The sequence below is a fragment of the Colias eurytheme genome, chromosome 15 (genome assembly GCF_061535395.1).
Source record: "Colias eurytheme isolate Ceu_HAF_F1 chromosome 15, ilColEury1 Martin Lab GWU primary, whole genome shotgun sequence".
NCBI lineage: Eukaryota > Metazoa > Arthropoda > Insecta > Lepidoptera > Pieridae > Colias > Colias eurytheme.
The window spans coordinates 9,882,179-9,905,904 of record NC_142994.1 but is presented as its reverse complement, the minus strand read 5'-3'; the positions used below and the strand labels follow the sequence as shown (position 1 = coordinate 9,905,904).

General features: G+C 36.7%; 2 protein-coding genes across 2 annotated transcripts; both read left to right on the top strand.

Moving 5' to 3' along the window:
• The first annotated feature begins 27 nt into the window (after window positions 1–27).
• On the top strand, window positions 28–23,691 carry rudhira (breast carcinoma-amplified sequence 3 protein rudhira). Its single transcript, XM_090110495.1, has 14 exons — window positions 28–311; window positions 943–1,122; window positions 1,397–1,700; window positions 2,299–2,557; window positions 3,448–3,632; window positions 4,483–4,731; window positions 9,915–10,118; window positions 10,753–10,894; window positions 11,335–11,511; window positions 12,562–12,713; window positions 13,301–13,428; window positions 14,412–14,548; window positions 14,937–15,062; window positions 21,497–23,691. Exons 2-14 carry the CDS (start codon window positions 956–958, stop codon window positions 21,649–21,651), a joined length of 2,385 nt encoding a protein of 794 aa, XP_089966621.1. The 5' UTR covers window positions 28–311; window positions 943–955; the 3' UTR covers window positions 21,652–23,691.
• On the top strand, window positions 16,350–19,827 carry LOC149902539 (uncharacterized). The gene is made up of 2 exons (XM_090110205.1): window positions 16,350–16,494; window positions 16,622–19,827. The coding sequence occupies exons 1-2, from the start codon at window positions 16,350–16,352 to the stop codon at window positions 18,904–18,906; spliced, it is 2,430 nt and encodes an 809-aa protein (XP_089966331.1). The 3' UTR covers window positions 18,907–19,827.
• Window positions 23,692–23,726: the final 35 nt, after the last annotated feature.

The window sequence follows — 23,726 nt, the reverse complement described above, 5'->3', positions numbered from 1 at the left end:
CACATATATACCTTGCAACAGTGTGAACACTATACGATAATACGACGGGCGTCAAAACTCGACCATCACTGACATTCATTGTTCAAAACATCTGTTGTATCCCATTGTTATTTTTAGTATAAATTTATATTAATATAATTTATTTATTTATTGTGTGTGTATCAATGATTTAAAAGTGAAAAAGTGTGTTGGAGTGTTTGTAGTTGTTTTTTTGTTTTGTTGTGACGTCACTTTTATTGACTGCCAGTTAAACGACGCAATTACGCTCTTCGAATATGGATTGAAATTAAAAATATATTATTCTGAAAAAGGTAAATATATTGCTTAACCCCTTAATGATTCGGATATAATTTGGTTATCTATTTTCTTTAAGTTTGCATTCGGTTCTGTTCAATGCAATGGAATCAGGTTGCATCGATTTCTTTGTCCTTGTTCTCTGCTTTGTATACAAATGAATATCTACTAGTAAGTAGTAAAGTTATATTTCTATTCTATATATTTTGAAGTTTTCTTCACGCCAATCCATCATATCGAATCCATTTACGATAAATATGTAATATTGATTGTATAGATAAATAATTATGTAATCTGAGAAACATGACTATTTATATTATGAAAAATGTAAAATTATTCTTTATCACTCGGGATCATTTTTTACCCAAAAATTCTTTTTTTATTTTTAAAATTATTAAATTTGTGTACTAATTTTAGCATAATGTAAAATAGTATTTAATCATTAAGAAATAAGATATATAATGGGTTGTTTATTTAGCATATAATTTATATAAAAAGCCTTGTGCAGTCAGTGCTACTTGTTTTACTTGTTTATTTTTATATTCACAATATTGTAGGTACTTAATACTAGGATCTTGCAATATTTCTTTAAATGTTTGGTGGGTTTGTGTGAGTGATATATGTAATATGTCTTAAATCACCATAAAGGCAACCATTCACCATGTCGGCGGAGTCCCCGCGACATGTCCGCTCGGGAGGGCCACTCACCGTGCCATCACAGCCACCTAGTGACCGAAGCATCATTGATGCTGTCTCCGGCTTTATAAATGATGTCACATTATCATCATCTTCCGCTGTTGATCCCAAAGATGTGATACAGTGGGCTAGGTATGTTGAATTTTAATTATATTACACAATACCTCTTACTTGTGCAAGGTTACATTGTCCTTACCAAATGTTTTAAATTAATAGTATGAGTATTAACATCATTTTAGTACTGTGACAAGTACAGTGCAAACAGTAGAAAAGCTGGCTTAATATCAATAAAATGTACAACGAAAAATTTAATATAAGATTAATTATGAAATGCATTGCGTCAAAAAATTCTAACAATAAAATAATATACAATTAATAAATGAAAATAATAGCAATTCGTTTATAGATTTGAAACAGCTGACATCAACGAACCCGCGCCAGAAGGAGATAGTGACAATGATGTCTCTCCATTACTCTTAATCCTGGGTTATGGAGCTGGGGTTCAAGTGTGGCTGATTTCACCAAACGGTGAGGCCCAAGAGGTGCTATCATGGCGCCAGGGGACAGTGAGAGTGCTCCGTATACTGCCAACTCCGCAGCACGGCGATTGCTTTGCATCGAAAAGGCCTCTCATAGCATTATGCGACTCTGCAAGCCCTGGACCAGCATTTTGTTCTCTGAGCTTTATTTCCATTAGGGGTGGTGAACAGGTAAAGTATTTTATATTTAGTTGGGTTATTAAAAAAATATGTATTCAAAATATGTAGCAGATAAAAAAAAAAGACGGGTTGCACTCCGGGAGTGCCGGCAGAAGTGAAAACTTGATTATTAACGTTCAGCATGTTTGATATTTTGGAATGGTATCCCTCTTACGCATGGAATATAAGGGCTAAAAAAAAAACATCCGTCTTACGCTTTTTCGATCAGGCCACGTGTCCTGACGCGAGTTTAAGATTTTATACCCAACGCCGCTAAAGAAGTTTTCACTTCAAAAATATATTCTTCATTTATTATAGTCTTTGAATATTGAATTTGATATTTTTGGTATTATAGCATTCAAATGCTTAATAAATAAAAATTTATAAAGAATAGAAAAAATTCGATCACGAGGCGGACCGCGAACCCGCATCCTATCACGCCAATCCGGGGCAGACGCTTGACCAACTCAGCCACTCGTGACCCGCCAGAGTGAATTGAATATTGCTTTGAATATTGTTTGAGATATGAATTTATTAATTGAAGGAATGCTTTATTTCATACTTTAAAGTATTTTATTGTATAATTATAAGAAATAATTTACATTCACAGGTGAAAAGCATAAAATTCAAGAATCCCATTCTTGATGTATTGGCCAATAAAAGATCTGTGGTTGTATCGTTTTCTGAGCGTTTCGCGGTATTCGACGCGGCCACATTGGAAGATAGACTCGCTATCACCACTTGCTACCCCTGCCCTTGTCCTCTGGGTGGTACATCACCGATCAACCCTTTGGCTCTTGGTGATCGCTGGTTAGCTTACGCTGATAAGAAGTTGAATCCCTCGAAACGCAGCAGTGGAGGTTGTGAAAGTAAGTGTTTTCAAACTTAATTCAAATTTAATTTATTAAAAAAAAAAATTGTTTTTAAACAAAATGTTGTTACATACATTACATAAATCATTGTAAGAATTAATGCTATCAATGTGAAGTAAAATATTGTTTTATAACATCTTATAGAAATGTAATATGTACAAAGATAATAAAACTATTTAAAGCTTTGTTTATTAAGTAGGGGAAATATTACTTCCAGTAATAAGTTTTTCTTATAGCCTTGATAATGAGTTTAATACGATAAACATTTTTATGTGAATACAAAATGTATGTATTTTTTTATATTTTATATTTTGTAGAAATTAACTCTTTAATCTATTTTTTTTCTCTAAGAATATTTTTAACAAATTTATTTTTGGAGTAAAATGAATAATCTTGTTTCTATTTATATTTGTATGAAGAAATAAATATGTAATCAAAAATAATATTATGTTTTACGATGATTGAATCAGTTAACAAAATAATATTGAGACCTTGAAATAAAATTATTCATGCAGATGTTTTAATGCAGGAATTAGAATTTGTTATCAAATAAAGGCATGTTCAGTAATAATAACAGGTGTAATAACAAGGTTTTTAGGTTTTACATAATATATAACCAATTAAATGATAAACATATATGTATAACCAATTAAATGATTACACAAAATTGAGTTTACCTAGTCTATGTAAAAAAACAATATTATTTTACTTAATCTAAACCATTGAATCGATTTGGATGAAATTTGGTACAGTATTAGCTTGAGACCTGAGAAAGGATATAGGTTAGGATAGGTTTTATCCTTTACACGGGATTTTCTATGACAACATGGGCGAAGCCGCAGTCCGGAAAGTTAGTTCAATATAAAGTAAATAAAACCAACTTTCAGGTGAAGGCGTGACCAGCTACACAGCAACAGTGTTACACGCTGCAAAGTCTCTCAGTAAGGGGTTGCGTGGACTCGGTGAAAGTGTGGCTCATAGCCTTGCTGGGGGTAGGAGCACTTCTCAATCACCATCCCCACCGCACACTGATATACAGCAACCGGGGATTGTCACTATATTGGACATTGAGGTATTTTTATGACTTAATAAAATAAAAATGTATGTGCCGCGCACGTGTCAGAAGTGAAACTTCTTATGCAAGATTCATAGACACCAAAATTTTTCTCAGAGAAGTTTCACTTTTAAATTCAAGTATCATGTTTTTGTGTAGAATTATCAGTATATGATTTGTATCTAAAGTAGAACACTACATTTATTTTGGTATTACTTAATGAGACTACTTTTAGATAATTTTAATAAAGTTTCTAATTTTAACTATTGTTGTTGTTGAAGCTTATTTAAATGCATATCTGAATGGCTATAAGGCGGATTATTCGTCAATTGATTTAAATTCTTTTAGTAAATGGCAGCTGCCCAACATTCTAATGCTAGGCGTCCATTAGAGGCGGATCGGGCCGGGCCGCATCGCAACGGGCCGTCTCTAATGGACGCGCTGTTTGCTCCTGCGTCCACCTGTACGGGGCGCGGCGGACCGCCTAGGCGGATTTTATCTAACAGACGCTCGCCGCTCACATCCGCCTGCCTGCGTCCACTAGACGGGTCGGGGCGGGCCGGGCCGCAGCGCACCGCCGGCAGAAATTCGCCTGCGAAGCGATATCCGCCAATGCGTTGCGGCCCGCCCCGGCCCGATCCGTCGCTAATGGACGATGTTTCATACAAAACATAGGCCGGCGTATTTTTGCGTTGCGATGCGGCCCGGCCCGATCCGCCTAGTGGACGCCAGCCATAAACATGCAAAAGATGTTGTTATTCAATGCACCTTTCCAAATTAAATCTATTCTAACACTAAAGATTCAATGCACATTATGTATCGCTTTAAATTATGTATGTAACTAAGTTAACTTTATTTATATTCTTAGGGTAATGAGGATGAAGACAGCCAAGATTGCGAAGAGCCATGCGACCCCATAGTAGCTCACTTCATAGCACACTCAGAGGCGATAATAGCCCTTAAGTTCGATCCGAGCGGCATGTTGCTGATAACAGCTGACCGTAGAGGACACGACTTCCACGTGTTTAGAATTAACCCCCATCCCTGCGGACCCAGTCTTGCGTCTGTTCACCACCTGTATGTTTTGCACCGTGGCGACACGACGGCTAGAGTGCAAGTGAGTGTTTTTTTTTAATTACATGATATTTATTTATTTATTTATTTATTTATTTATTTGATTTGCCAACAGATGTACATCTTATATTTATAATATATTTTGAGTATGTGACATAAATTAGCATGCATAGCAAGATGTAGATCCAATTACAGGCAAATACAACATGCATTTTTGAGTTGTATCAAATTATAGCTTCTAATCGTAGTATAAATTCTAATCAGAAAACATTATTCTCATCAGTATAATTTTTATGTAAAACGCTTTTATATGCAAACAAACTAAGAAAGTTGATGTCAACTTTTGTGCTATTAAATAATCTATTATGTTCCCGACAAACTCTAGCAATGACGCTGTTGAAGCCTAAATTGGTTCTATATCTTTTGACAAAAAATACATTGGTTTTCCTAGAGTATCTCCTTGGAACAGCTATATTAATTTTTGATAGAAGATTAGGACAAATATACGAATTTGTAACAATTTTATATAACAACATTTGATCTGCCATCCATCTCCTATGTTTAAGACTTTCCATTTTAAAAAAGTTTAATCTGAGGTCGTATGATTTTAAAGATTTAAGTTTTTGCTGATGAAAAGTAAGTAGATAAAGAAACTTTTTCTGTACAGACTCAAGTCTTTTTATGTGACATCGATAAGATGGATTCCAGACTGGTGAGCAATATTCCAAGAGAGATCTTACTAATGAACAATATACAATTTTTATAGGTAGCACACTTTTGAACATTTTGCAATTTCTCCACACAAACCCAAGAAGTTTTAGAGATTTCGTTACTATATTATTAATATGATGAATAAAACCTAATTTTTTATCAAATGTTACTCCTAAGTCTCGCACTTGGGTTATCTCCTCAAGGATTATATTATTAATGGAATACGAAGATGATTGAGGTCGTAACTTTTTGGAAAATTTTATAAATTTGCATTTATTTATATTTAACGGTAGCTTATTAGATACTGTCCATTCTGAGATTCGATTTAGATCGTCTTGAAGAAATTTAGCATCCTCTGTATTATGTATATTTTTGAATATTTTAAGGTCATCCGCGAATAGTATAAATTTTGAGTGATTAATTTCATAGGACAAATCATTAATAAAAATTAAAAACAGAATAGGCCCCAAGTGCGAGCCCTGGGGAACACCCGAAGTAGCTACAAATGGCTGCGATTCATAACCATTAACCGTAACTTTTGACGTTCTATTGCCTAAGTAAGTTGCAAACCACTTTAACATTAGACCATGAATACCAACCCTTGACAACTTTTTAAGCAGCAGCGAATGATCCACCTTATCGAATGCCTTACTAAAATCCATATATATTGCATCTATTTCTTGACCTCTATCAATAACATCACACAAATCATCAGTGTAAGTGACCAGATTAGTTAAGGTAGACATCCCACTACGAAAACCATGTTGTTCAGGTATTAATTCGGCCTTTAAGTGGTATGTTAAGTATGGGTATATCAGCGATTCAAAGCATTTTGCAAACACAGATAACAGTGAAATGGGTCTGTAGTTTTGAATATCTCTAGCTTCGCCGCTTTTAGGAATAGGAACTATATTAGATGTCCTCCACTGTGAGGGAAAATAACCGCTATTTAAAGATTTATTATATATTATGTTTAATGGCACTGAAAGGCAATCAGCACAACGAGAAACGAAAACAGGAGGGATACCATCGGGTCCAGCGCTCTTATTGATATTCAATTTTCTAAAGGATTTTATCACTGAGGCGTTATCCAATACAATTCTATCCAAAATATTATTTCGAGGAGAAGTTTCATCTATAAGCTGTACTAAATTAATCCAATTACTTTTGGTATACACGGAAGAAAAGTGTTCAACAAAGGCACTACATATATCTGCAGGAGAGGAATAAACAACATTATTAAGAAGCATTTCCTCCGGTATTATACCTTTAGAATTATACCTTTAGAATTTCTTTTGGCGGAAATATACGACCAAAAAGCTTTTATATTATTATTACTTAAAGAAACTTCGACGTTTTTAAGATATTTTTGGTAGCTTAGCTTAATCTCGTTATGACATCGAGTTCTCGCTAAGTTAAACTCCAGTTTATCTAAAGGATTTTTATATTTCATAAATTTTTTTCTTATTTTTTCTTTTTCTTTTAAAAGTTTTATTAAATTTTTACCATACCAAACAGGATACAAATAATTTTTGTGCATATGTTTTTTGGGAACATTGTCCTCAATAATATGATTAATAATGGAGTAAAACTTTTCTACCATATCGTCTACCTTATTTATGGTGGCTAATTCCGCATTCCAGTCAATTTCATAAAGTTTGCTTTTGATAACTTCATAATCAGCTTTCATGAAATTAAGTTTCACCACTCTATTCCTTTTTAAAAATTTGTGCACGGGAAAGTCTACTAAAATATTAATAGCCGGATGATAGCAATCGACCCTAGTCAGTGCTGATAAAGCTAGTTCTGTCTTAACATAATCAATATTACTGAGGACTAAATCCAAAATTTTATCATCAGAGTTTAAAACTGTATTGTACTGCCGCAAATTATGTAATGCCAAAAAATCGTTCAAGCAACTAGACATCAAATTAGAATCCACCATAAGTGAGGTCGTTGAGTGACGTTCAGGTTGGGTGGAGGGTATGTCCCATAGAAGTTTACTCGTATTAAAATCACCGACGATTAAGACATTACTGTCCCCTATGTTCGTGAAAGCTTTACTCATTGAAATCAATTCGGATTCCAGTTGAGGGAGTGTCAATGGTGGTGGTAAATAAACGGCGCATATAAAAAGAGTTTTACTGGAATTATTGTGATTAGTAGATATCTTTATCCACAAATCTTCGCTCTCACTTTCAAAGGAACAGATGCGTGAAGCTTTAATTTGTTTAGAAACAGCAATAAGCACTCCACCACCGTCATTTTTGCGACTACTAGTAGTGGATCGGTCCCGTCTGAAGATTTGGTACCTATCATTAAGAATTTCAGCATCGAAACACTATTGTTGAGCCATGTTTCCGTAAGTATTATCAAATCATATGTACAGGCGGAACTCGACAGTTTTAACTCGAGCAGTTTACCACGAATACTTCTAGAGTTCTGGTAATAAATATTCAACGAATTCATTGTGATTATTATAAGAGACATTTAAAAAAGGGATATACAATATACATAATATTTTAACCAAGCACTTTGAACTTACTTAAAACGTCCGCATTTTTAACCCACACAGCAGGCGAAGAATCGTTCCTTCTAACCATAACACGGCCATTGCGAACCCAGACGTATTTACACACTCCTTCTTTCTTGAGGATACGAGCTTGAGCGTGAAGTTCTCGGACGCAAGAAGACAGGTGCTCCATCACATAAACTGACTGCTTTTCTCCTCCAATTCCAAGATGTGCGCTATTCAGTTTGTCGCTTGAATTTGTCTTGTTGAATGTAAAATATGAAGCCAGAATAGAATCACGTAGACGTGTCGAGGAGAGCTTAACAATAACAGACTTCGGCCTGTTCGATTTGGGGTTTACTTTTTGCACGCGTGTACAGGAGATTATGTCCTTTTCTATTAAAGGACACGAAGTAATCTTCGCCAGCTGCATTACAGTATTAACCAAGTTTTCATTGGCGTGTTCTGGTAAGCACTGAATTTCGATATTGTTCTCCCGTGCTCGGAGTTCCACTTGATCAACTTTATAAGTTAAATGCTTCATGTTTTCACGAAGCTGAACATTCTCATGACGAAGTTCCGTTAATTCAGATTTGGCTTCTTGTAGTTCTTTATAAACTTCGTCATATTTTGATGAAAAGAACTCGACCGATTTTGCTAGTTCTGGAATTAACTTGACATCATTGCGAATTGATTCAAATTCAGTCTTTAACCTTGTTTCAAAAGATTCTGTAAGCAATGACTCCATTCTAGTCAAAATTGTAGACTCGAACAATAAAATACGCTCATTAAAGGTATCCATAGAAATTACATCATCTTTATTCCCGAAATTTGTAATCGTATCACCCGAATCTTTGACCGGGGTGTCACTGATATCTCCTTTCCTCTTAGTCACCTTGCACTCCGGACATTTCCAAGTCGCTTTATTTTTGCTAGACATTTTCGTAAAGTTTTCTTTCGTGAAATTCACACAAGCGAAATGGTAACATTGTGAGCAAAGTGAACATGATAATCTCTCGGTAATACTAATAACACGGTGACAAGCATTACAGGAACTCATTTTAAACAAGAAGTATGAACTATCTTAATCTTGAGCGGTTTATAATAAATTATCAAAATAAATATATTTGTAAACAGCACAGCAGTAAATGCTCCTCTTTAATCTATGGTTTGTCAGTACATCAAAAATTTGCACATCAATAAATGCTCTCTTGGCAGTAGTGACAACTTGCAAGAAAAATATTCTTAAAATTTTCTAGGGTAGGTCGAAAAATAATGTTGACATCCAAATGTATGTTTTTTCGTCCAAGTGGTTATTATTTTAAGTGAACTTACTTGATATTTGTGGAAATATTGTTTTTGTTTGCAAACGTAAGCTTCAACTAATCACTTGGTGCAGTTTCCAATTCTATTGACAAGTGCTTCTGAATAATAAGAAATTTTATTTACGGAGTGATCAAATACGTTAACATCAACGATGACAGATCGTTGATGATATTATTATAATTATTGAATAATATTATTTTTTTTGTAACTATTTTCTGGTAAATAGTAAAGGCCAGGGTATTAAAATTCGCAGGTGCTATTTTTTAATAAATAAATGATATTATAATCATTCAAATATTTTGATAATTATATCAATCGCTTGCAAAAGTCAATTAACAAAATTTACTCATCCATTTTGAAAACAGTGACAGAAATTATTTTAAATACCAGCGGTTTTTTCACATTAATGTAAAACAAAAAAAAAATTGGTTGTCTGTAAAGTCGGTTTACTGACGATAGTTGTACGTGACAACGTCCGATTGTGCTTCTTTGTCGCTCGTTCCGCGCTCTCGCTTGCACTTCAAGCCTTACATGGAACACCTCAGAGCGAGCTAACGCCGCATGAGTCATGTTTTTTCGTGCGTACAGCCGGCTCTATCGAATTATAAGACGTTGTCACGTCAAAAATTTATACAATTTTTCACGTCATATAAATTCGAATTAAATTTTCCACACAGGACATAGCAATATCGGGTGACAGTCGCTGGGCGGCCATATCCACGCTCCGCGGCACCACGCACGTGTTCGCGCTGAGCCCGTACGGCGGCGCGTGCGGTGTGCGCACGCACACGCAGCCGCGCGTCGTCAACCGGCTCTCGCGGTTCCATAGATCCGCTGGCCTGCCGATACACGCAGCTGCACATGCTCACACGCACACGCCGGTAACTTGATAAAAATATAGTCAACTAGATTTCCGCCCGCGGCTTCTCCCGCGTTTGCAAAGACCCGCATAGTTCCTGTTCCCGTGGGATTTCCGGGATAAAACCTATCCTATATGTTAATCCAAGTTACCCTCTATATGTGTGCTAAATTTCATTGTAATCGGTTCAGTAGTTTTTACGTGAAAGAGTAACAAACATCCATACATCCATACAAACTTTCGCCTTTATAATAGTATATTAAGATACCTAGGGGCTGAAGTGATGGGATCACGGAGGAATTCTACCAATACCCGTGGCCCTCTCGTTGATGCGGCTTGACGGAACACAGTGGGGTTTTGGACGGTAGGAATCCGACATAACCCACGGCCCCTCCCCGGAGGCCGTGGGTATCTATGCAAGATTTCCCCACTTAAAAAAAAAAATAAGGTATAGTTAGTTGTTTGAAAGAATTTGAAAATTTTCAAATATATATAAATTGTATTATTTGTGGTATAAAAGTAACGATCGAAGTTATTTGTACTTTTTGATGTTTTAAAACATTTTGTTTAGATAATATTTCAGTTCAAATTGCAATGTCAAGACTGTATCAGTTTTTAATGTTATTTAAAGTTAATTTTAAACAATTGTTTCACAGGGTTTAGAAGGATCAGTGGCTGGTGCGTGGTACCCCAACCCCCGGTTGCCTCCCTACCCCCTGCCCACCACCTCCACGCCGCTAGCACAATTGAGACCGACGCATAATCTGCCCACGCATACTATCACACGCACAAGTTCGGGTGAGTTACGTTATTAATAGAAAAAGTCATTTAGAAAGAATAAAAATATAACTGGATCTAATACAGGTCCCTGTGGAACACCAACCTCCCTAATTTCATACTGTGCTTAAATTTGTATGTTTCTTAATTTCATTTTTAATTTAATATCGATGGAAGTATGTTTTTGCCAGATTATGATATGTATATTGAAAAGAGTGTAGCAAAATTACACATAAATATGTCTAATAGACTAGGTTCTACTCAGTCAAATGCTTTATAGATTACACTTTTTTAATTCTTTTATTTTGATCGTATTCCTGTATCTATGTTAGGTTTTATGCAATTTGACGATTCAAAAGCGCTTCTAAACGAAGTCTACTTGAATAAATAAATGTTTGAGTTACAATAATGTTTTTTTTTTAGTATAATCTTATTTCCTACAACTATAACGTATTTCCCAGGTCGTCAGCGCCTATCGTCGCTATCAGAAGATAACGGTGCAGCACCACTACTAGCACGCTCGTGGTTCGGGTGCGCGCTACCCTCCGCCAGCGGGCGCGGGTGTGCCGTACCCCTGTACTTGATGGCGGCCAACGGCTCGCTGCTGCATCTGCTGCTACACCCGAGACCGGCGAGATGTGAGTAGGAATATAAAAATTGGTTGTCTGTAAAGTCGATTTACTGACGATAGTTGAACGTGACAACGTCCGATTATACTTCTTTGTCGCTCGTTCCGCGTTCTCGCTCGCACTTCAAGCCTTACATGGAACGCCTCAGAGCGAGGTAACGCCGCCTGAGTCATGTTTTTTCGTGCGTGCAGCCGGCTATCGAATTATAAGACGTTGTCACGTCAATAATTGAAATTTATAGAACATTGCTGAACCGTTCCTGTAAAGTAGGGTATGGTTGATTGGCGAAAGTGTATTGTCAATTTTTTTATATGTATAGTGCTGAATTACAAGTACTAGGTAACTAGTGGCTAATAATATAAAATAAATGATGGGGAAATAGTGTCAACACACACATATAGAAATAGCTTCTATAAGCATATTTGCATAGATGTCACTTCTTACAAAAATAATAAGTAGGGAGTGGAAGTCATCCATTAATGGCAAACTGGTATCTACGAAAAGTAGAAACAAAAATTGGTTGTTTGTAAAGTAGGTTTACGATCGAGATGTTTACGTGATAACGTCTTATTGGTGGCAGCGCTCGAGATGAGACGGGAGATCGGTCCGTCTCTCTCTCGTTATACCTGCGATCGCGCTCGTGAGGTTTTGGTGTGACACAAGTTTCATGTCACCCGACTAAAACGATTTTAAAAACGTTATCACGTTAAAATGGTTAACTATAACCTACACGAAGTAGAATAAAAACGTATCTAGATAAGAATTTGTTTATTTGTTTATTTGCTTGAACACGCTAATTTCTTTATCGAAGAAGGCTATACGCTATATATTGTCACATTAAGACGCGGAGCAATGTGGGTACAACCGCGGGGCACAGCTATACTCCGTCTGCACAGCACAGACTAAAAAATGTTCGCACAGTGTACAGTGTACACTGCCTTATAGAGTTTATCGCCTACCAATCACAGTTAAGTTTTGTGCAAGAGGGATAGTGCTCTACCAACTCTTTTTAGTAAATAGAGTATAGTTCAAAATATTTATTGAGAAATTTGTCAAAAGGCGTAGCAAAAGAGAAGTTATGCGACGAGTCGCCTATAGAAGTGGAAGTAGAAGCAGTGGCTCAATGGATGCTGCAGCGACCTGCAGCGGCTGCGGATTTACTGGCGCCCCTCCCACCGTCCAACCCGCTGCTGCAACCGCTGAGCTGTCGGGTATGTTATAACAAAGGAGAAATAGGATGAGAATAAAATAATTGCTTGGATAATAAAAAATAAATAATTCTAGGTTTCACTAATAATAAAAACTTAAAAATTCTAGGTATTGCTATAAATTTGAGAGCCTTCTGGATGTGAGTTCTTGGATATTTGCATTCTTATTCGTATACTTTTTCAGCCAATCATGAATTTCTTGGAATTTTCGATTATCTTTTTCGTTTGCAGTAAAAAAAAAAGTATGTGCCGAGCACACGTGTCAGAAGTGAAACTTCTTTTTGGCATCTTTGAATCTTGCCAAAGAAGTTTCACTTCTGACACGTGTGCTGCGCAACGTACAGTCCAAAAAAAAAACTGGTTGTCTGTAAAGTCGGTTTACTGACGATAGTTGAACGTGACAACGTCCGATTAAGCTTCTTTGTCGCTCGTTCCGCGCTCTCGCTTGCACTTCAAGCCTTACGTAACGCCTCAAAGCGAGGTAACACCGTATGAGTCATGTTTTTTCGTGCGTGCAGCAGGCTATCGAATTATAAGACGTCACGTCAAAAAAATGTGATGTTTTTGATTATCATGAACTTATGTTACAGAGATGCGCCGACATGTGCGTGAGTGAAGAGGAACGTTGGTTGTCTCAAGTGGAGATAGTGACGCACGCGGGCCCGCACCGCCGCTTGTGGATGGGGCCGCAGTTCGTGTTCAAGACTTATAATTGCGGGTGAGTTGGTGTGTGGTACTGGGGTGTCATTTTAAAAAAGAGTTAATGTGATAATGATTTTTGAACGTTTTAAATAAGTTAATTTTTGTGAATTTTTTTGCCAACTTTTTATGAATAAAATCTTCTTAAAACATATATTATAAGAATGACTAAAACATGAACGAATTTAAATGACCACCTATTGCTTTGTTGGATTTGTATCCGCCTGGGTTGTATCAAGAATTTGAAAAGGTTACAACATAATATTTGCTAATACTAACCCGGGCATAGGGGTGAACAGCTATTATAAAATAAATTTATAAAAACTTACAGCAATTATTTTAATTTTGGAAGTGAAACTTCTTTAGGCGCTTTGAGAGTATAATTTTAAGGTCGCGTCATGGCAATACCGTCACGTCATGGAGTAGGGCGACGATTTTAGTATCTTTGAATCTTGCCAAAGAAGTTTCACTTCTGACACGTGTGCTTGGCATCTTTTTTTTTATTTTTATTAAGCTATTGCATAGCTTCTATCGCGGGCCTTGAGCGCGGGGACCGAATCCAGAAATTCCGTAACGAAAAAACCTCACGCTCCCCACTCCGACGGGCGCGGAGGTGTGGCTTGAAGGCATGCTATGCAATAGCTTTACCGCGGCAGTCCCCGAGTGCCACACGTCTTTTTTTATTTTTGAAGTAAAACGTCTTTAGGCGCTTTGAGAGTATAATTTTAAGGTCGCGTCATGGCAATACCGTCACGTCATGGAGTAAAGCGACGGTTTTGGCATCTTTGGATCTTGCCAAAAAAGTGGCACACGCTATTTATAATTTAACTAGCGGTCCGCTCCGGCTTCGCCCGTGGTACCTACATGTTTAAACTATCCTATCTCTCAAGTTGGATCGAACTGCACATGGTGTGCGAATTTTATTATAATCGGTTAAGTGATTTAGGAGTCCATTGAGGACAAAAATTGTGAATTTTTATTTTATAATGTTTTTGTCGTTAGTTCTAACTCGTCGCTCTCGGAGGCGGAGGCGGTGGAGGTGGACACTTGCGCGGGCGGCGGCGCGGCGCGCTCCAACCCCGTCAACATGCCCGGCGTGCGGCCCGTAGTGCCCGTGCTCATATCCTCCGGCTCGGCCAGTGAGTCGAGTTTAGACAGTTCAGAAAAATATTTTAAGTGAAAAAAAAAAATGGAAAAAAATCAGTGACGTCACACACATTTTCTAGAACATTTTCCATCAGGCAGGCCTGGCGTAATGCGCTACCAATTTTAAAAAACCTGTATTTACATTAAAATTAATTACAGATTCTCTAGAACATTCTAAATCGAATCATTCGTGTGCGATTTTCTACCAATGTCAAATAACTACAACCATTTGATCCACGTATTTGACGTCATATCCATTCCGTAAGTTCTCGAACATGCCCCTATATTCCATATTTAAAACTAAAATCAATGACCTCAGGATATCTCTAGAACATTCCCCTATTCCAAATTTAAACTAAACTCAATGACGTCATTCCCCAGGTTCCCTGGAACACTCCCCATCGGACAGCTTCCGCCGTAAGTCGCTGTTAGCGGACGGTGGGCGTGCGTCCGTGTGTGATGTGCAGCTCAAGGAGGACCTTGCGGAGGCCATGAAGGAGGACCATGGTATGTCGCATGATACTGTACTAAATAATATTATTATATATACAGGATGGAAATTTTTAACTAGTTTAATTTTCGCAGTTCTACTTCTTAGTAAAATTTCAGGAATGTGTCTTTTCAGTAAAATTTGCTATCTCCAGTACTTGGAGTACTTTCCCTTCAGGGCCCAATGAAAATTTCCATCCTGTAAAAAATTGATCTACGATAAACAAGTAGACTTTAAAATGCCTAAAAATGTTCGAGCGGCTTGTGTTAAAACTTAAAACATCCATTCCAATGAACAATCGCCTATTAAAAGAATAAAAAAGTATTCGAACAGCTACACGGTTAAAAGGTTGTAAAAATGTCCGAGCGGCATTGTGTAGATAACAGTAAAACATTCAAATTATTTCTTGGTGTTCAGTCTATTGTATATGCGCAAAAAAACTCTGCCTAATAGACGCACAGGCTGGGTATTGCTTCGGACAATTTTAGAGCCTTATTGTGTGTCTATTTGTTTGTTGTATCTCAATAGAGATATTTTTTAAACTGGTCAAAAGGACATATGGGACACCGTGTTTTTAATAATTACGTGTTCTGATTGGAAGAAATAATTTTTGAAAATTGTATTTTAATTCAGTGTTCCTTATTTTCTTTTGAGTACATAGTATTTATGTGTAGTTTGTATTGGCAACTGGAATACTATTCCAGGAATTGACGGAAAATTTGGGAAATTTTGTTAAGCTTAAATTTAATTTATGAAATTAATAAACAAATATTTTTTTAATAACATAGAAGTAGTCCTGGTGATATTTTTTAGCTTTACAACTTTTCTCAAATTTTCACAGCTAAAGGCTTTTATATACCTCTTGGTGTTGTTTTAATAACTAAACGGTTAAAATCTAAAGACAAATAAATACTATATCAGAATATTGATTTATTTGCATGATTTGCGTAATATACACGATGACGACGATGAAGTTGTTTCGCTATTTTACCCGGTGGAAGTGGGGTGCGTTTTGCGTATTTAGCTGTTTTGTTAGGAGTTGTTATAGTGAAGTAGTTCAGTTTCTTATTTTTTTGCTTATCAACAATTCGTAGATTTCTCGTTTCATTTGCGGAAAGAAACATTTAACATTTTATTCGCGAAATCAGTATTTTGCGGTCTCGATTTTACATCACATCTAATTCGTAACACTCGTTACGTGCTTGTTTTTCTACTCACGTTTCGACGGGACAACGTTTTAATATTCGAACATTTCGCATCTAAACACCGTATTTAACACCCATCATTCAACCATTCGATACTAAATGGTGAAAGTGCACAAGAGTGAAGCGAATCAAGTGGAGGGGTTACTGAAGATCGTAACACCGTTAACGGAGAGGGCGCGTCCACGTCGGATCGACGGCGTCGCACGCGGCCTCTCTGGGACCTACACCGAAGCCAAAGGCACCCGTAACACCCTCTCTTGGCTTTCTATTAACCGATCCCACGCTTGTCTAAATCGAGCCGGCCGCTCGGCGCGCCCGTAGCGGTCGCGGCGAGCGGCCGGCTCTAACTGGTTGCCTTCGGTTTCGCGTAGGGCTGGCGGTGGCGCGTGGGGCGGCGCGGTCGGCGGGCGCCGCCGTGGTGCGCGCCGTGGACCCGCTGGGCTGCGTGTCGGCGCCGCCGCCCGCCGCGCCCAATGCCGACGCCGACGCGGACGCGGACGCGCACTCGCGGCCCAACGCCGACGAGGCGGCCTTCCGGCCCGTGGTGCGCGCGCCCGCCGCGCCGCCGCCCGACCTGCCGGCGCGCGCGCTGCCGCTCGGCACCACCATCCCGGCGCAGGCGCTGGGCGAGCCCGCCGCCGAGCCCGCCGCCGCGCCGCCCCGAGCGCTGCCCACCGACGTCGTCATCCCGGCGCAGCTGCACGCGCCCGCCCGCAGCCCCTCCCCCGCGCCCGCCCCCTGCCCCGCCCCGCCGGTCGACGACGCCAACGTATCACTGCCAATATCGAACCGGGCGCCGGATGATATTCAGCCGGCGGCCCGGCCTAGAGTTAAGAGATCTCCCCCCACCAAGTTTACTAGTGATAGAGTAGCGGCTAGTGCTAGTTGTAAGGATAGAGATAGACGAATGCCGGATTCGAAGCCGGCCAAATCGGACAAATCTGATGTCTTCGGATTGAACGTCGAGAGAGCACCCAAAGATGATCTCGCGCGTAAACCGTCGAAGCCCTCTAAGAGTGTCCAGAAAACTATTGAAAAAATTTCTAAGGAGGCGACCCCTCCGCCCGTTTTCCCGAAAGATGTTAACGTTAACGCTGATAAGAATTCATCTGATGATATTCCTCCTAAGGAGCCGGAAAAAGCTGTAGAAAAAGCTTTTGACAATGAAATTAAAACTGAGGAACAAGCGTGGGACTTACTCTTGAACGAGCCCAACAAGCAAACCGTAGACGCCGTAATTCCTACTAATGTTGTTGAAAAAGTTGATGAAACAAAATCGAAAACTAAGAAAGCTCGCAAGGCAAAAAAGATGCCAGAGGATCAGCAGTCGAAGGAGGACGACGACAGCTTTGTTGAAATACACGCTATCGAAGAGAAGCAACAGCCTTCTAGTGGTGAATTGGTATCGATTTCGACAAATTTTGAAGATTTCGAAACATCAACATCGAGTTCAACAAAATCTAGAAAGCAACGTGCATCAAAGAGTTTCACTCCAGAGAGAAAAATTGAAGAGTCACCCAAGACCATCGAACCGATAAATAATATGGGGAAATCTAAGAAGTCGTTCAAAGATGAAAGAACTGATACTTTGTTGGATTTGGAACAGACAAAGCCATCTACAAATGTCTTTAGTTCTACGAAACAAAATAACAAAGATACATATTTCGACACCTATAAGGAAACGATCGCTACTGCGTCTCTAAAAGTAAAAGAAAAATCAAAATCCCCAAAAAGCAAATCGCCATCACCTAACTTTGAAAGAAGAAAATCATCTGTTTCTGAAAAACATGAAGATACTGAAAAGGAGGTTTACGTTATCAATACAGCGGAGGAGGAATTTCCGGAAATCCAAATCACCACGGCGAATAAAACACGCAAGAAATCCCCGCAGCCCGTTGAAAATTTTGAGAAACCAAAAGAATTGGCCGTGTCCAATCGGTATGAAGAAGCTAACGTGAGTTCTATTAAATCTTGGAGTTCAATTGTCACGAAAACCGCCAAACAAATTGATGAGAAGGAAGAAAAAATTGTTAAGACAGAGATCGTTAAATCATGTGAACGTCAAGAGGAGGATACAAAGTCGTCAGGTGCTTCATTACAAGAAAAATTGGCGGAACTTTGCAAAAGAACCGACATCATGGTCGCACAATGTGACACGCCTTCCGAGCTCAATTTTGTAGATGAACATCACTCAGTCTCACATGACTTCCCGCCATTGGACGGATTAGATTTCGCTTTGGATGATTTCAAGCTCGAAGTAATGAAAGATAGTCTTCTCGATGCTGGCGACACTAAAATAACAAGTCCTATATGCAAAATCAACATAGACGATATACTGTCGTCTATAAAAGACATTTCAAAGCCGGATGAATCGACATCATTTAACCTCATTGATGTGCAACAAATGCCAGCTAGAAAGGAAAAAGGCTTTAGTGTTCTGGAAACCGATAAAATAACAACGCAAGAGGTGCAAGCAGACGACGAAGTGAAACCGGAAAAATATAATGATATGGAGAAGTCATCAGATGAAGACGGTACTTCGCCGGTTGTATCGACTGATAGCGATAAGGAAGATAAGAAAGCAGGTGCTACTAATGTTACGATACCGTCGCCGAAACAATCCAAGGCGAAGAAATCGCGCAAGAAGAAAAAGTAACATAAACATGATCTTTCAATAAAATTTGAGCTTCTTTAGTTGCAAATAATAATAGTTGTTAGTGAAACAGATTCGTTTTATTGTAAGCAGAAGCGGATAACAGTGCTGGTACGTCAGTTTCTCGTTTTAAGTAGTTAAATTTACTTCACTATCGTATAAAATCTAGTAGTACTCATAGAATCATATCGTTTTAAAAATAGAATAAAAATGCGAAAAAGTAGTAAAAATTAAAAAAAACTAAAAACAGTGATTTCTGATTCAAGAAATAATCAAAACTTAAAACGCGCTTGTGTTGTACAAAGTTGTAGATATTATTTCTTTTTTGACGAGATCCTCTTCAATTATTTTTGTATTTTATTTTATTAGATTATTATTTTAGTTGTAATATTTCATTTTATTTTGCAATTAAGTGGTTGCCGCCAGGGCCAGTATAAGTTGCGATGCAATGATCCAAAAATTTTAGTAAATCATAAAAAAAAAAAGATTCCATTATTAATTCGTAACGGCTTTAGTTGGTAAATTGATTCGAATAAAATTGTGATGAAATTATATTTATTTTTAATCACGTGCTGTTTTAGTGCATAATAATTAATATTATTTTTATATGTTTATTTATTTTTCTCAATGTTATTTTGTATAATGTTTACAAAAGTATGTTATTTATTGCATAATATAATTATTTGTATAATTACGCAATAATACCTCAGTATTAGTGAAAATTACTTGCGTTGCTTAATATGACATAGTCGGAGGTATCAAATACCGTTGTGTGCACATTGATATATCTTCCTCATATGAGATAGCCTGATGTTATGGATCTTACATTATATTTTCTATATACAGAATTTTATACAAGATATTTTTAAGTTATTATTTGCATTATCAAATCTCAAGTCAATTTTCTATGCCTATTTTTATTATTTTATAAGTAGAAGTATCAGTTTATAAAGTATTGACACCATATTTTTTATGTACTTGTAACAATTTTTTATTTGATAATTTTATTTAATAGTAGGTAGTAGTTAAAAACCCCATAACGTTGGGTTGTCTCCCTATAATAATCGTCTATATAACTCATTGTATGAAGGCCGCGGTAACGTTATGTACCTTAATGATTTATCTAAGTGTTCCCTCATGACAAGCTATAGAACTAATACTAGAAAATAATTTTAAGATAACAATATGCGAGAACTCATTTTATGGAATGTAAAAGACCAAAAAATAATATCGGATAATTTGGCTAATTTTAAGTAGAAGTAATTTTCTGCGTACCTGTATTAGGTATACTGTTTTATATTTATTTTTAAATAACAATTTATGAGATTTTATTCAGTCGGTTAGTTTAATGAGAAAATATATTGTCGCCTCATTCTCAACTGATGAATGAAATTATTACTGAAATGTATCCATTTTACACTTTGAATATTAGTTTTACACTTAAGAATCTAAATTTAGTGCCTGATGAGTCAGCGCTGCTTATAGTGGAAAGTTTAACGGTCTTACTAATAAGAAGTTAAACAATGGATAAATTGCTACCATTTTCTACCATAGCTGTGTCCTGCTCTTGCTCACATGAAACGTCAATCATAAAAACAAGACAGGTTATTGCAATAGCTAATCCATTGCAAAGCGAATGGGCAACATTTTATTAGTAAGACCGTTAGTATTTATAATTGAGACGTGCAAATTTGGACTTGTTAAAACGAATTATACAATTTTTGCCTTGTAGTTCACGTTTGGAATTTCAATAAAAATAATTCAGAATTCCTGTTAAAAAAAAAAATTAATGAGATATTTAATTATAACATGTTTTTGAAACTTAACAATTGCAGTGATAAGCATAACACCTGTTTTAAGCTCAGTAAAAATTAACTCTATGATCAAGTACAGCTTTTTTTAAAGTACAGTAACCCACGTATTGTTGCACTTTGGACTTAAAAAATAGACTAAAATTAATGAAATAAGCTTCTTTACTGTTATAATTTTGATCGATTTGGCGCGATTTTTTAAATTTGGCAAAATTTTAACCGTGTGACTTTGTTATTGACGTGGAGTGTTAAAATTATATAGAAATAAAATGACAATTCAAAAACCATTACTGCATTTTATTTTATATCCCTTTTTTAACACAATTTAAATTTAAGTTGTTGCACATGTTCACTTATAATAGTTTTATATTTGATATAAAGAACATCCTTCATAATTGTTAATTATTGTTAATTGTAAGTAATTCAGAAGATTTATTAGACCAGTTTAATTAAATTGTTTTCATATTCTGATGATTTCGATGATAAACGAAATTATAAGGATCAAAAAATCTCTATGGGTAACTTGAAAGTCATTTATTATTTCATTCAACAAATATGGTTCTTAAATCAATAATTTTATTTAATTTGATATTGTGAAGATATTTTAACTTCATATGAACAGTGTAAAATTAAGAAATTAAAGTAACATTTACCACTACATCAGAAAACATACCAAAAGACCATAATCATAAACTTACACACCAAAACATGCATCATGAAATCCCATCCACACAAATATCAGTTTTACATCCTATATTTCACGTACCATTTCTCAATTCCAGCGATTAATCGCTTCGAAGCTGAACAAGAGGAGCTCAGTTCTAGTAGTTTCAGCTCGACGTCCCGCGCGTCACTGGACCCCCCCTCGTCCCCCACGCCCAGCTGCAGCGGAGACAACCTGCTGCACTTCCCGGGGGACTCCAGTAGCTCCCTCTGAGGGTTGTGCTGTACGCGCTGGATATAGGCGACCAGTACATCATTTTGCACGGGTTAGACGGTTCGCGGTTAGGAGGGGGTAGGATTGTGTGGTCTAAGACTAAAAAAGAGCGTGTGAGCACACGTGTCAGAAGTGAAACTTCTGAAAGATTCAAAGATACAAACATCGTCACCTGACTCCATGACGTGACGATATTGACATGATGCGTCCTTGAAATTTAACTCTCAACGCGCTTAAAGAAGTTTCACTTCAAAAATGGTAGGAGAGTAGGTGCGGCTAAAAGAATTGCAAAGTTGTAGGGATAGGTGGTTTTTATGGTCTCCAGCTAAAGTATTGGAGTAGTCTTACGTGACATTGTACACTTCTGGCTCTAATTTATGAAGGAAATGGTAAACCTGCATGTCCGAAAAATTTTAGACGGTAACATCTGCACTTGGTCATAAGAAATATCTTAGACAAGAAGAAGTAAGATTAGCTATACAAGAAAGGGTTGGTGATAAAAGTTAATTTAGAAGAATAGATACGTTTGTGGAACTAGTTTAATTTGTGCAAAAGTATAGACAAAAGCGGAATAACAAAGTCTACTGTCTTGACTCTTGAGCTACACTGTCGGGTTTCTTTGAATTCAACGGTATACCGTGTTTATTCTGTCTGGTTTCTTATATTCAGTGGGTATGGTTAATGATACAAGTTCTCGTACAATACTAATATGTTTAGACATTTGTATCAGGTTGTAACTTGTATTTACAATGTTATACAAAAGAACTGTACATTTGGTGACAATAGTGGTAATGTGTAATATAAGGCTTAATTTTTAAAGCAAACTTACAAATTATGTGCATTTTTGGCTTGTCGATTTCATGGTTAATGTATTTAGTATATTTTAAGGGTCTACAAATTTTCTTATTAAAGATTTATTCACAAATTACATGTAACGCCGACTTATAGGTACTGTCTAAGCTTAATTGTAACGGTCGTAATATGATTTAGTATTCAATACTTTAAGATAGCATTCATATCGTTCAATAATTATATGTACTGACTTTATACATAACTTTTAAGTTCCTAAATCTGTAAAACATTGCAAGCAATGACTTTATATCTCTCAAAAACAACGTGTTTCTAGCGGGAGTATAATGCTAATTTCATAGCGAATTCATGTGCTCTACCAGTGTTAGGTATTTTTACCTAATTATAAAATTTCACCATTCTAAGTACAGTTATTAGTCTACTTAATCGTATCATGTGAATATAATTAATTAACCAAGTATATTATATACGTATACGTATAAGATGTAGTGTTGTATTTTTATACGAAATGAATGTAGTTTTCATAGAAAAGTATGGTATAATATCATCATGATATATTTGATAAAAACTCTTTAAATGTTAAGCGGTTGCTTTTGTATGCGGCCTACTTTAAAGATCTGTGTAAGTTAAGTTATAATTGTATGGGTGGCATTGTGTGAATTGTTTATTTATTTATATTATCAACTAAACCCACGCATTTTGTTTACTGTGACTGTGATAATTAGTATGAAGTAGAAAATAATAATTTGAGTCCAATCCGATTGATTCGAACATTCCAGATGCAAAACATGGACCCAATAATTATAAGTTTAATGTTGAATGGAAACAATATGAAATTAATGTCCGATATTAATTGTGTCTCTCTTTGGATAGTTTGCTTTTAGTTGTCTTCCTTAAATTGGCGTGCGGTGTTGAAATTGTATTTTATATATAAAAAAAAACGTATTTTTTTAAAGTATTCGGAATATTGTCTATGGTATTGCCATTTGCAAAGGGGTTGCCATATTAGCGTACAAATTGACGCGTAGTTTAACTACATAAGAGAAAAATAAAATATTTAAAAAAATTGACGGGGTAAATTATTATCGTACGAAAATGATTGTGATGGATGGATGTGATAGGAACTTATGTCATTAGAATAAGGTTCAATATAATTATGTATAATTCCTATATTTTAATCATTTGTAATTGATATATAATTTTTAAGTGTTTAATACAATATACATGGAATGTTGGTGTTTTCTTTAAATAAAATCCTTGTTTCT